General features: G+C 44.0%; 1 protein-coding gene across 3 annotated transcripts in view; it reads right to left on the bottom strand.

Annotated features, from left to right (window-relative positions):
* LOC125466328 (uncharacterized) overlaps window positions 1-12,607 on the bottom strand; it is an 88,221-nt gene that overhangs the window by 45,790 nt on the left and 29,824 nt on the right. For 2 of the 3 annotated variants that reach the window (XM_048560687.2, XM_048560689.2), the window contains exon 1: window positions 5,799-6,037. The exons of the other annotated variant lie outside the window; for it this stretch is intronic. In XM_048560687.2, coding sequence (XP_048416644.2) covers window positions 5,799-5,835 — 37 coding nt within the window. In that variant the 5' untranslated portion in view covers window positions 5,836-6,037. Of the gene's footprint in view, window positions 1-5,798; window positions 6,038-12,607 lie in introns of those variants that run through there. 3 annotated transcript variants of the gene reach the window in all.

Raw genomic sequence — 12,607 nt, 5'->3', positions numbered from 1 at the left:
CCAGTTATTGACACACTTGGAAATCGTGACTCAGAATTTCTTCTGACCTCATCTTGGTTTACTGTTGGATCTTCACCAGATGAGTAGCACAATTTAGGAATGATGTGGCAGGAGACAAGGAGCTTCTCTTTCAGTTGTCTGCAATGGATCTCCATCCTTTGCGCGACAGACATACCAGGAAAGCTGCAAAGAATCTGAAGGATTTTCAGAAGAAGTTTTCTGAAGAAGGGCCCCAACCTGTAACATCAACTTTCCTGCCCCTCTGATGCTGTCTGGCCTGCTGTGTTCCTCCAGCTCCACACTGTGTTGTTTCTGACTCCAGCATCAGCAGTTGCAAAGAGCCTTGACCTGTGTTAAGAGCTCAGGTAAATAATTATGCCATGGAGGCATTGATATCACCAGCAAACACCACCTCCCCAAATCCTCCACTACCCCCTTACTCTCTGGGCAGTCTAAATCCAAACCTCTGCATTTTTTGCCATGGTGGTTCAAATCCTGCATTCTTTTTTATTCATTCACAGGATTAGTGCATCACTGACAAGCACAGCATTTAATTTCCATCCTTAATTGCTAAAAAGAAGAGATAAGAGTCAACCACATTGTTGTGGGGTTAGAATTACATCTAGTCCAGATCAGGTAAGAATGGCAGTTTGCTTCCCTAAAGGACACTAGTGAACCTGATGGATTTTACCTGACAATCGACAATGGATTCATGGTCAACATTAGGCTCTTAATTTCAGAATTTTTTAAAAATTGAATTCAAATTCCACCATCTGCCATGGCAGGATTCGAAACCACGTCCCTAGAACATTAGCTGAATCTCTGGATTAATAGTCCAGCGATAATGTCACGACACTGTAACCTCCCTCTAGATGTGACTGTAACATGATTGACTGATAAACCAGCTGAGGGAGAGTGAATCATCCCACCCAAAGCAGGGATTTCTCCTCTGATTTTGCTCAGTTCCTTGTGGATAGAAGGCCATATGAGTTTGGCAATTGAAACTAGCCCTAAATTGGCACAGAAGGGTCAACTTTCCTTCTTACATTTCCAGCCATCACAAGGAGCAAATCTTTTGAAACAGCTCAGAAACTCGCCAACTGATTAATGCATCACCTGACTCCCCAACACCTGTTCACCATCTACAAGGCAGAAGTCAGGAATCTGATGGAATACTCCCTGCTTGCCTGGACGGGTGCAGCCCTAACAACACTGATGAAGCTTTGACACCATTGAGAACAAAGCAGCCCGCTTGATTGGCACCACATTCACCATCTTCAATCACTGGCACAAAATGTGAGTGTGTACCATCAACACGATGCATTGTAGCAACTCAACAAAGTTCCTTTGACAGCACTTTCCAAACTTGCAACTATTACTGTCTAAAAGGATAAGGGCAGCAGATACATGGGGACACCTGTTTCCGTGCTGTACAGCTCTATGACTCTTAAGTGTTCACTTGCTCCTCCATCAACACAGAGTGCATTTTCCCTTCCAAGCCACTCACCACCGTGACTTGGAAAATACATTGCTGTTCCCTTGCTGTTGCTGAGTCAAAATCCTGGAATTCCCTCCCTCAGGGCATTGTGGGTCATCTACGCTGTAAGACCTCCAACAGTTCAGGAAGACAGCTCACCATCACCTTCTCGAGGGCAGTTAAGGATGGACAGCAAATGCTGTAAACTTGACCAGCAATGCCCACTCGGTGTTGACGGGTGTTGCTGATGGTACACACGGCTGTCACTCGGTGTTGACTGTGTTGCTGATGGTACACATGGCTGTCACTCGGTGTTGACTGTGTTGCTGATGGTACACACGGCTGTCACTCGGTGTTGCTGATGGTACACACATCTGTCACTCGGTGTTGACGGTGTTGCTGATGGTACACACACCTGTCACTCGGTGTTGACTGTGTTGCTGATGGTACACACATCTGTCACTCGGTGTTGACGGTGTTGCTGATGGTACACACATCTGTCACTCGGTGTTGACTGTGTTGCTGATGGTACACACACCTGTCACTCGGTGTTGACGGTGTTGCTGATGCTACACACGGCTGTCACTCGGTGTTGACGGTGTTGCTGATGGTACACACATCTGTCACTCGGTGTTGACGGTGTTGCTGATGGTACACACAGCTGTCACTCGGTGTTGACGGTGTTGCTGATGGTACACACAGCTGTCACTCGGTGTTGACGGTGTTGCTGATGGTACACACATCTGTCACTCGGTGTTGACGGTGTTGCTGATGGTACACACAGCTGTCACTCGGTGTTGACTGTGTTGCTGATGGTACACACAGCTGTCACTCGGTGTTGACTGTGTTGCTGATGGTACACACAGCCGTCACTCGGAGTTGACTGTGTTGCTGATGGTACACACATCTGTCACTCGGTGTTGACGGTGTTGCTGATGGTACACACAGCTGTCACTCGGTGTTGACTGTGTTGCTGATGGTACACACAGCTGTCACTCGGTGTTGACTGTGTTGCTGATGGTACACACAGCCGTCACTCGGAGTTGACTGTGTTGCTGATGGTACACACATCTGTCACTCGGTGTTGACTGTGTTGCTGATGGTACACACACCTGTCACTCGGTGTTGACTGTGTTGCTGATGGTACACACATCTGTCACTCGGTGTTGACGGTGTTGCTGATGGTACACACATCTGTCACTCGGTGTTGACGGTGTTGCTGATGGTACACACACCTGTCACTCGGTGTTGACGGTGTTGCTGATGGTACACACATCTGTCACTCGGTGTTGACTGTGTTGCTGATGGTACACACATCTGTCACTCGGTGTTGACGGTGTTGCTGATGGTACACACATCTGTCACTCGGTGTTGACTGTGTTGCTGATGGTACACACACCTGTCACTCGGTGTTGACGGTGTTGCTGATGGTACACACACATCTGTCACTCGGTGTTGACGGTGTTGCTGATGGTACACACATCTGTCACTTGGTGTTGACGGTGTTGCTGATGGTACACACATCTGTCACTCGGTGTTGACTGTGTTGCTGATGGTACACACACCTGTCACTCGGTGTTGACTGTGTTGCTGATGGTACACACATCTGTCACTCGGTGTTGACGGTGTTGCTGATGGTACACACATCTGTCACTCGGTGTTGACGGTGTTGCTGATGGTACACACACCTGTCACTCGGTGTTGACGGTGTTGCTGATGGTACACACATCTGTCACTCGGTGTTGACTGTGTTGCTGATGGTACACACATCTGTCACTCGGTGTTGACTGTGTTGCTGATGGTACACACAGCTGTCACTCGGTGTTGACTGTGTTGCTGATGCTACACACGGCTGTCACTCGGTGTTGACTGTGTTGCTGATGGTACACACACCTGTCACTCGGTGTTGACGGTGTTGCTGATGGTACACACACCTGTCACTCGGTGTTGACGGTGTTGCTGATGGTACACACAGCCGTCACTCGGTGTTGACGGTGTTGCTGATGGTACACACGGCTCTCACTCGGTGTTGATGGTGGAGCAAGTGAACACCGAAGAGTCATAGAGCTGTGCAGCATTACAGATCCTTCGGTCCAATTCGTCCATACTGACCATATCCTAAATTAATCTGGTCCCATTTGCCAGCATTTGGCCCATATCCCTCTAAACCTTTTTTATTCCTGTCCCTATCCAGCCTTTTAAATGTGTAACTTGTAACCACCTCCACCCTTCCTCTGGAAGCTCCTACCATACACACACCACCCTCTTTATGGAAAAGTTGCCGTTTAGATTTCTTTTAAAACGTTCCCCTCTCACCTTAAACCTATGCCCTTCGGTTTTGGACTCCCCTACCGTGGGGAAAATCATGGCTATTCACCTTATTCATGCCCCTCATGATTTTAGAAGGTTCCAATACTCCAAGGAAAATAGCTCCAGCCTATTCAGCTTCTCCCTATAGATCAAACCCTCCAACCCTAGCAACATCTTCGTAAATCTTTCCTGAATCCTTTCAAGTTTAACAACATCCTTCCTATTAGCTGGGAGACCAGAATTGCATGCAGTGTTCCGATAACCATCGTCCTATACAACTGCAACATGACCCCCCAACTCCTGTACTCAATGCACTGGCCAATAGAACCAAGCGTATCGAATGCCTTCTTCACTATCTGGTCTACCTGCAACTCCACTGGTTTGTCCTCGATAACAATGAGCTTCCCGAGTGTTGTTGGAGCTGCACTTATCCAGGCAAGTAGGGAGTACTCCATCCCATTCCTGACTTGTGCCTTGGAGATGGTGGGCAGCGATGGGGAGTCAGGAGGTGGCCTGCTCTTGTAGCCACTGTGTTTGTGTACCTGACCCAGTTTGTTAATCCAGAAAGTAGTTGAGATTAGAAGGGAAGCAGGTAGTGACATTTAATTAGAGATAATGGGAACTGCAGATGCTGGAGAATCCAAGATAACAAAGTGTGAAGCTGGATGAACACAGCAGGCCCAGCAGCATCTCAGGAGCACAAAAGCTGACGTTTCGGGCCTAGACCCTTCATCAGAGAGGGGGATGGGGAGAGGGAACTGGAATAAATAGGGAGAGAGGGGGAGGCGGACCGAAGATGGAGAGAAAAGAAGATAGGTGGAGAGAGTATAGGTGGGGAGGTAGGGAGGGGATAGGTCAGTCCAGGGAAGACGGACAGGTCAAGGAGGTGGGATGAGGTTAGTAGGAGATGGGGGTGCGGCTTGGGGTGGGAGGAAGGGATGGGTGAGAGGAAGAACCGGTTAGGGAGGCAGAGACAGGTTGGACTGGTTTTGGGATGCAGTGGGTGGGGGGGAAGAGCTGGGCTGGTTGTGTGGTGCAGTGGGGGGAGGGGACGAACTAGGCTGGTTTTGGGATGCAGTAGGGGAAGGGGAGATTTTGAAACTGGTGAAGTCCACATTGATACCATTGGGCTGCAGGGTTCCCAGGCGGAATATGAGTTGCTGTTCCTGCAACCTTCGGGTGGCATCATTGTGGCAGTGCAGGAGGCCCATGATGGACATGTCATCTAGAGAATGGGAGGGGGAGTGGAAATGGTTTGCGACTGGGAGGTGCAGTTGTTTGTTGCGAACTGAGCGGAGGTGTTCTGCAAAGCGGTCTCCAAGCCTCCGACATTTAATTAATTGATGTCTGAATATATAAAAGAACACCAGCTGGGACTGGAATATAGACTGTTGGACTGGTGTAATCAATCTATACAGAAAATCTAAACCTCTTAGATTTTGTTTGACCAGTTTAGAATCCAATAATCCAGCAATTTCTGGTCGATATTGGGTAGGACATAATGCTGGCCAACACATTCCTGTTGGGGGTGACATTGTTCAGAAGAGTCAAGATGGGATTTCACTTTCTCTTATATTGGAGTGAAAGATCCCACATTATATGTTTTAGAAAATGACGGTATACTCGTGTTAGTTTCTGTTGCAGCGTTTATCCTCATTAGCATCTGAGCTGATCATTATTTGCATTATTTCTGCTTCTGAATGTACAAATCAATTGCCTCTGTTCGCACATTGTGGCTGTGATTGTTCTTTCAAAGTGCTCAGCTAGTTTGAAGTGTTGCTTTGCAGTGCCCTGAGGTCATGCACGATGCTACATAAATTCAAATCTTTCTTTTTATCACTCTCCTAGTGCCGACACAGTTTTTATCCACAGCATTAAGCCTAGAATGATTTCCCGAATTCACAAAATTGCACTGAAACTGAAGGAAAGTTATGAAACACGAATAGTGAGAGAACATGTTAAATAGTTCAATGCACATATCAGTTCGGCTAACAGAGAGATGGAACCTTACCATTGATGAGGAGAAAGACAAACACTAATCGAAACATTCCGTCAAAACTGCCGCATCGAGTAATGGATTATGCTATGAACTCCGGTCTTCAGTCGCACTGATACTATTTTTAATCTAACCCACACATCCCAGCGGCTCCGAACTGTTTGACACTCCGTTGTGAACGCTGCTGTCTTTTCTGTCTCATGGCTTTCAGACGACAACTTGTCTATGATCTGGCTGCTGGCACATTGCTCAGATAATTGGATACACACTGTGTTTCTCCACTTCTATTACAACCTCTATGTTCAATGTTATTGCAACTTAACTCTTTCTTTTCCAATCGCCTTTTTTTTCTCTCTCTGGAGTGTGCAGTTTTTCTCTGCTGCCAGCCCTCACTGTGAGCAGAAATTAAAATGAGATTAGTGCCCTTTTTCAGAGACCTCACAACGCTGGTCAGGCGTGCAGTACAGCATGAACTGAGAAAGTCTGAGGCTGTACCAGTCTCTTGTAGTCTAGCTTAATCCTGATGTGAGTTTTTGACCTTTTATTCACACAATTACTAAAATCATCTATTTCTATCACGACAACATTGCCCAAGATCACCGGCTCAGTTCACCTACTGCTGAAACGCACATTAGTTTCCAAACACAATCCTAATTTGATTTGACATTCTACTCCCTATGAACTTGAGGTCATCCAAAACTCCGTGTCTTAACTTACGCTAAGTCCTGTATCCCTATCACCTCCTACACTTCATGCCTTGACTTTAAAATTCACATTCTTGTTCTCAAACCCCTGCATAGGCTTGTCTCTCCCTTTCTCTGTGATCTCCTCCAGTTCCACTCCCCACTGATATGTCAGCTTGTCTCTATTTATAGACACTTACTTTTTCACAATTTTAATTGCTTGATTACTGGCAGCTATGCCCTCCGTTATGTTGTCCACAAGTTCTGAAATTCCTTCCTTACAGTGAGCCATTTCTCAACCTTGAGTACCTCCTTTAAGACACTCCTTAAAACTTATCTGGTTTAACAAGCTTTTGTTCATCCGACCTCATAACTCCTTAATAAATCCGTGTGGTTGCTGGGGATCTGAAATAAAGGAGAAATTACTGGAGAAACTCAGCAGGTATGGCAGCATCAGTGGAAGGAAAACTGAGTTAATGTTTTGACTCCTGTTCAGAACTGGAGATGAATAGTCAGATCTGTTTTGAAACATTAACTTGTATCAACTCAAGTGGCTCAGTGTCATGTTTTGGTTGATAATGCTATAGTGAATCACATTGGAATGCTGCATTATGTCAAAGTAGCAGATGAAGCTTAATGCAGAGAAATGAGAGGGAATGCACCTTGGTGAGAAGAACATGCACAGACTGTAGAAAATAAGGGGTACAATTCTAAAGTGGGTGTAGGAGAAGAAGGACCTGGGTGTATATGTGCACAGAACATTAAAGTTGGCAGGATAGGTGAGGGGGCAGGTAATGAAGCATACAGTGTCCTTAGCTTTATTAATAGGGGAAAAGAGTTCATGCACAAAGAGGTGATGCTGAACTTGTATAAGACACTTGCCAAACTCATTTGGAGTATTGTGTACAGTAGTGAGTTCTGCATGATAGGAGCGATGTGAATGTATTGGAGCGAGTGCAAGAATGATTTACAATGGTTCCAGCAATGAGAAGCCTCGGTGATGAGGATAGATTGAAAAAGCTGGGACTGTTCTCCTCAGGGAGAAGAAGGATGTAAGGAAATTTGATCGAGGTTTCCAAAATCGTGAGTGAGTCGGATAGAATATTTAGGGAGAAGCTGTTCCCACATGTGAAAGAAACAAGAATGAGAAGGCATAGATTGAAAGAGATTCATAAAAGAAGCAAAATTGGTGTGAGAAAAAAAACATTTTCATTCACAGAGCCATACAGTCACAGAGTCACAGAGATGTACAGCTCGGAAACAAACCCTTCAGTCCCACTTATCCATGCCAACAAGGAATCCTAAATTAATCTAGTCCCATTTTCCAGCATTTAGCCCATATCCGTCTAAACCATTTCTATTTATATACCTATCCAGATACCTTTTAAATATTGTATTTGTACAGGCCTCCACCACTTCCTCTGGCAGCTCGTTCCATACATGCACCACACTCTGTGTGAAAAAGTTGCCCCTCAGGTCCCTTTTAAATCTTTCGCTGCTCACCTTAAACCTATGTTTGCTAGTTTTGAACTTGTCCACCCTGGGAAAAAGACATTGTCTATTTGCCCTGTCCATGCACCTCATGTTTTTATAAACTCCTTTAAGGCCAACGCTCAGCCTCCAACACTCCAGGCAAAGCAGCCCCAGCCTATTTGGATCTCCCTAAAGCTCAAAAACCTCCAACCCCAGCAACATCCTTGTAAATCTTTTCTGAACCCCTTCAAGTTTCACAACATCCTTCTTCTCGCAGGGAGAATAGCATTGTAGACAGCATTCTAAAAGTCACCTAACCAATATCCTGCGTAGCTGCAACATGACCTTCCAACTCCTATACTCAATGCACTGAGCAATAAAGTTTAGCATACCAAACATCTTCTTCACTATCCTGTCTACATGAAACTCCAATTTCAAGGAACTATGAAGTGAGCTGTTAGCGTCTGGAATGCATTGGCTAGAAATACAGTGGAGGCAACTTCAAATGAAACATTCAAGAGGATATAGGCCTATCATTTGGATAGAAAAGGTGTGTAGAGAAATGGAGAAAAAATGGGATATTGACACTAGGTAATGATGTTCATTTGTGGATCCAATGGCAGTACAATGGGCCAAATGACCTTCTCTGCATCATAACTATTCTGTGATTTTCTGTACTATAAGAGCTTTTGTTGGGGTAACTTCTCTATTCCCACATATGACCTAGCTTGACTCTAATGTTCCAGAGACTCTGTTATATCTTGCCCAGAATTCCATGTACAAGGAAGCATGAAAGGGGATTTTGTTTCTGAATGTTCCTACATTGCAGCAAAGATTACTTATTGAGAGTGTTTACTTGGCTGGAAAGTGCTTTCAGGCTTCCACAGTTTATGATCAGGAACCAATGAGTTGTGCCTGTGGGGACGAAGAGAATCCAGTTCCCATCAAAACACTGATGATGTTTGTTCACAATGTGATGATTGGATTGGCTCTAAACATTGGCCTGTCACCCTGACAGCCTTCCACCATGCTCAAGCACTGTGTAAATTGTCAAGCCCAGAGTAAATTGTTACAGCATGATTACCCTCACAGTTTGCTGTGACTGAACCAGATGACCAGTGTAAGAATGAAGTTGAAATGTGGGCACCAATTACATCCGCATTAAGATGGAAACAAAGTCTAATCCTGGCTTTGATGATCCCTTACAAAAATAAGCAAAATTGTTGCGATTTTTCAATCATAGTGTCCCTACAGTGTAGAAGCAGGCCAGTTAACCTATCACGTTCACACCAACCTTCTGAACAGCATCCCAACCAGACCTACCCCCACCCCATCCTATTGCTACATTTCCCATGGCTAAACTGTCTAGCCTGCACATCTTTGGACTGTGGGAGAAAACCAGAACACCATATAGACATAGGGAGAACATGTAAACTCTACACAGACAGGAGGTTGGAAATGAAACTGGGTTCCTGATGCTGTGAGACAGCATTGCTAACTACTGAACAGTCAGTGCATCGTGATGAGGTGCCACATATAGACGGATTCTTGGTTCTTACTGGGGTTCAGTTCTCAGAAAGAGATTCCCTATTGGATCAAGCGAATGTTGCCTTAAAAAGAGTTCCCAGGGAAGAGATCGTTTCCAGCAGACTTTGTAGAATGTATGGCCAAAGCTTTGTTGTCACAAGGAGCAGAGGATTTGTGTACGATTTGATTTATTGCTATCATATGTGAAAAGTATTTTCTGAGTGCTAACCAGAAAAATCATACCTTACATAAATACATCAGGGTAATAGAAAAGAACGCAGAATTTGTGTTACAGGGAAGGCGCAGAGAAAGATCAGTTCTAATATATGAGAGGCTAACTCATAAGTCTGTTAACAGCAAGGAAGATGCTGTTCCTGAATCTGTTGGTACGTGTTTTGAAACACTTGTACCTTCTGCCCAAAGGAAGAGGGTGGAAAATAGCATAAATTAGCATGGGAGCGGTCTTTGATTCTGTTTGCTGCTTTCCCGAGGCACTAGAAAGGGTAGACAGTGTCAATGGAAGGAAGGCTGGCTTTCATGATGAATTGGGTTGTGTTCACAGCTCTGCAATTTCTTCTGGCCTTGGCAAAGGAACTGCCATATCAAGCTGTGATACATCTGCATTAGATGCTTTCTATAGCTGCATCTATAAAAATTGCTAAGCGGCATTGTGGGCTTGCCGAATTTCCTTAGCCTTCTGTGGAATTGGAGACATTGGTGAGCTTTCTTGATGGTAGAGTTAACATGAATGGAGATTGTTGGTGATATTTACTCCTCGGAACTTGAATCTCTCAATAATCTCCACCTCAGTCCCATTGATGCAGACAGGGGTGTTCCTCCACTCCACTACCTGAAATTGATGACCAGCTCCTTCGTTTTGCTGACATTGTGGGAGAGATTGTTGACTTTGGACCATGCCACTAAGCTCTCTATCTGTTTCCTGTACTCTGTCTTGTTGTTGTCTGAAATTTGAACCACTGGGTTGGTGTCACTGCTAAGTTTCAAGATCATAAGGAAAGAGTTAGAGACGGGAGAAATGAGATTGAAAGTAAATTTAGTACGTCTGGAATTGCAGAAGAAGACAGGATCGACAGCAATAATGGGTGAATGAACCCTGGGGACAGTAAATTTGATGTTCAGACATGACTCAGAATATTGTCATACAATTATCTTTTCAAAGTTCCTCAAAAGGAATTGTCAGACTTCAGAAGATAATATACAATTGGACAATGGTCAATTTCAAACCAACAACCATTACCATCGAGAAGGAAATGGGCAGCAGATACACGGGAACATCACCCCGGTGAGATCCCCTCGAAACCACTCGCCATTCTGATTTGGAAATATATCATTGTTCCTTTACTGTCACCGGCTCAAAATCCTGGAATTCCCTTCCTAGAAGTGCAATGGGTGTACCATGTCCTAAGAACTGTGGTGATTCAAGAATGTGGCCCACATCTACCTTCTCAAGGGAAATTATGGATGGGCAATAAATGCTGCCAAAATAAACATGATTGGAATTCACACAAGGCTTTATGTTGGTATCAGTGTGCTAGTCATTCAACTATGCTGTATTGGATAGTGGTTGCACTTCAACAGCATGTGAAACAAATTGGTTAAATTTTGCCTAGGATCATTTGCTGTGAAAATGTTGGTCTTTTTAAGGTTTCGTGATGATAGCATTTTGAAATCACTAAAAAGAGTATGTTTCCATGCAAAATAACTGGATTAAGTAAATTTATCAACTGGTCTCTGTGCTGTTGAGTAAACCTTCCATGGAACAAAAAATGTACAAATGAAACAGGCCATGCAGGGTGATGGAGCAATTTTATTTTTTCTCTCTAAAGTTGGTGGATCAGCAGTTTACCCAAGTGAGACGTTATTCCTTCCACTAATGATATCTGATATTTCTAATCAGTGTTAGAGAAATAGCAGACGAGAATCCAGTGTTGTTGATGAAGAGAATACAATGTTGTTCAAAGAGATTAGTGCAAGGTTTAAAGTTGGTTAAAATTTTTGAAGTCCATCTCCCCACTCTATTGTAAGCCTTTCATTGGCATTTGATATTAACAGGGTAGTTGCCATGGATCTAAAGGCATGGGATAACAAAAGAAATATTTTCATTGTGCATTTTATAGACACGGCAACCAGGCTAGGGGTCTCTCCAGTTACACGCAGCAAGGTCCAAAGGGTGATTACAGACCGGGTCATGGGGAAATGAACAGAGACTGGACTTGGGATGCCAGCTAAGTTTCTGATTGAGAGTGGAGGTGAAAGACAAATTTTGAGCCATGTGTAAAGACATTGTAGCCTTGCCCACTATGGCTGAGGTCCTTACAGTTTGATTGGTTTATTATTGTCACATGTACCTAGGTAAAATAAAAAGTTTTGTTTTATGTGCAGTACAGGCAGATCATACCATACAATGTGCATTAGGATAATGGAACAGAGCAAAAAATATAATGTTCATAGAATCCCTAAAATGTGGGCAACAGGCAATTTGACCCACCACAAAATGTCTGAAGTGCATTTCACCCAGACCTGCATTTCCCATGGCTAACACATACACTGTGGGCAATTTAGCATTAGCAATCCACCTTATCCTGATCTAGAAAGGTCTGCAAATAATTCCATTTTTTCTACATATTTGAACACTTTACAACCAGAAAGAAAGCATTTAATCAGAACTGAGAACAAGGCAAAAAAAAAACTAGAGAGCTCTGAATAAGAACATTTTGAGATACACTTTCAGTTGGGAGATTTGATGCATTATTGAATGAGATAGCCATAAGAAACATAAAGGCCCAAGGAATGTAATATATCTGATGGTATGTCAGTGTTTATGTTAATCAAACTGTTAAGATTTATTCCTCACAGTTACTGTCTGAGCAGATTGTAGAAGGTGAAATAATTCTCTGTACCTCACACATTCTGTTAACACACTACTGAGGAACAGACTACGATAGATATCCATACAGTGTGGAAACAGTCCCTTTGGCCCAGATCAACTGTTGAATGATGTCAAGATTAGTGATTATGATGCCCAGCATAGGCTATCAAAACCAGCGAACAAATGCCTAAAGTGGAATCTTTGCTTGCATACATTCCAGAGAGATTCAGTTAAAGGGAGAGAAGACACCA

Source organism: Stegostoma tigrinum, chromosome 31 (genome assembly GCF_030684315.1).
Source record: "Stegostoma tigrinum isolate sSteTig4 chromosome 31, sSteTig4.hap1, whole genome shotgun sequence".
In the NCBI taxonomy this organism is placed as follows: Eukaryota; Metazoa; Chordata; class Chondrichthyes; order Orectolobiformes; family Stegostomatidae; genus Stegostoma; species Stegostoma tigrinum.
The sequence above is the reverse complement of the archived record's forward strand: the minus strand, read 5'-3'. Positions and strand labels throughout refer to the sequence as shown.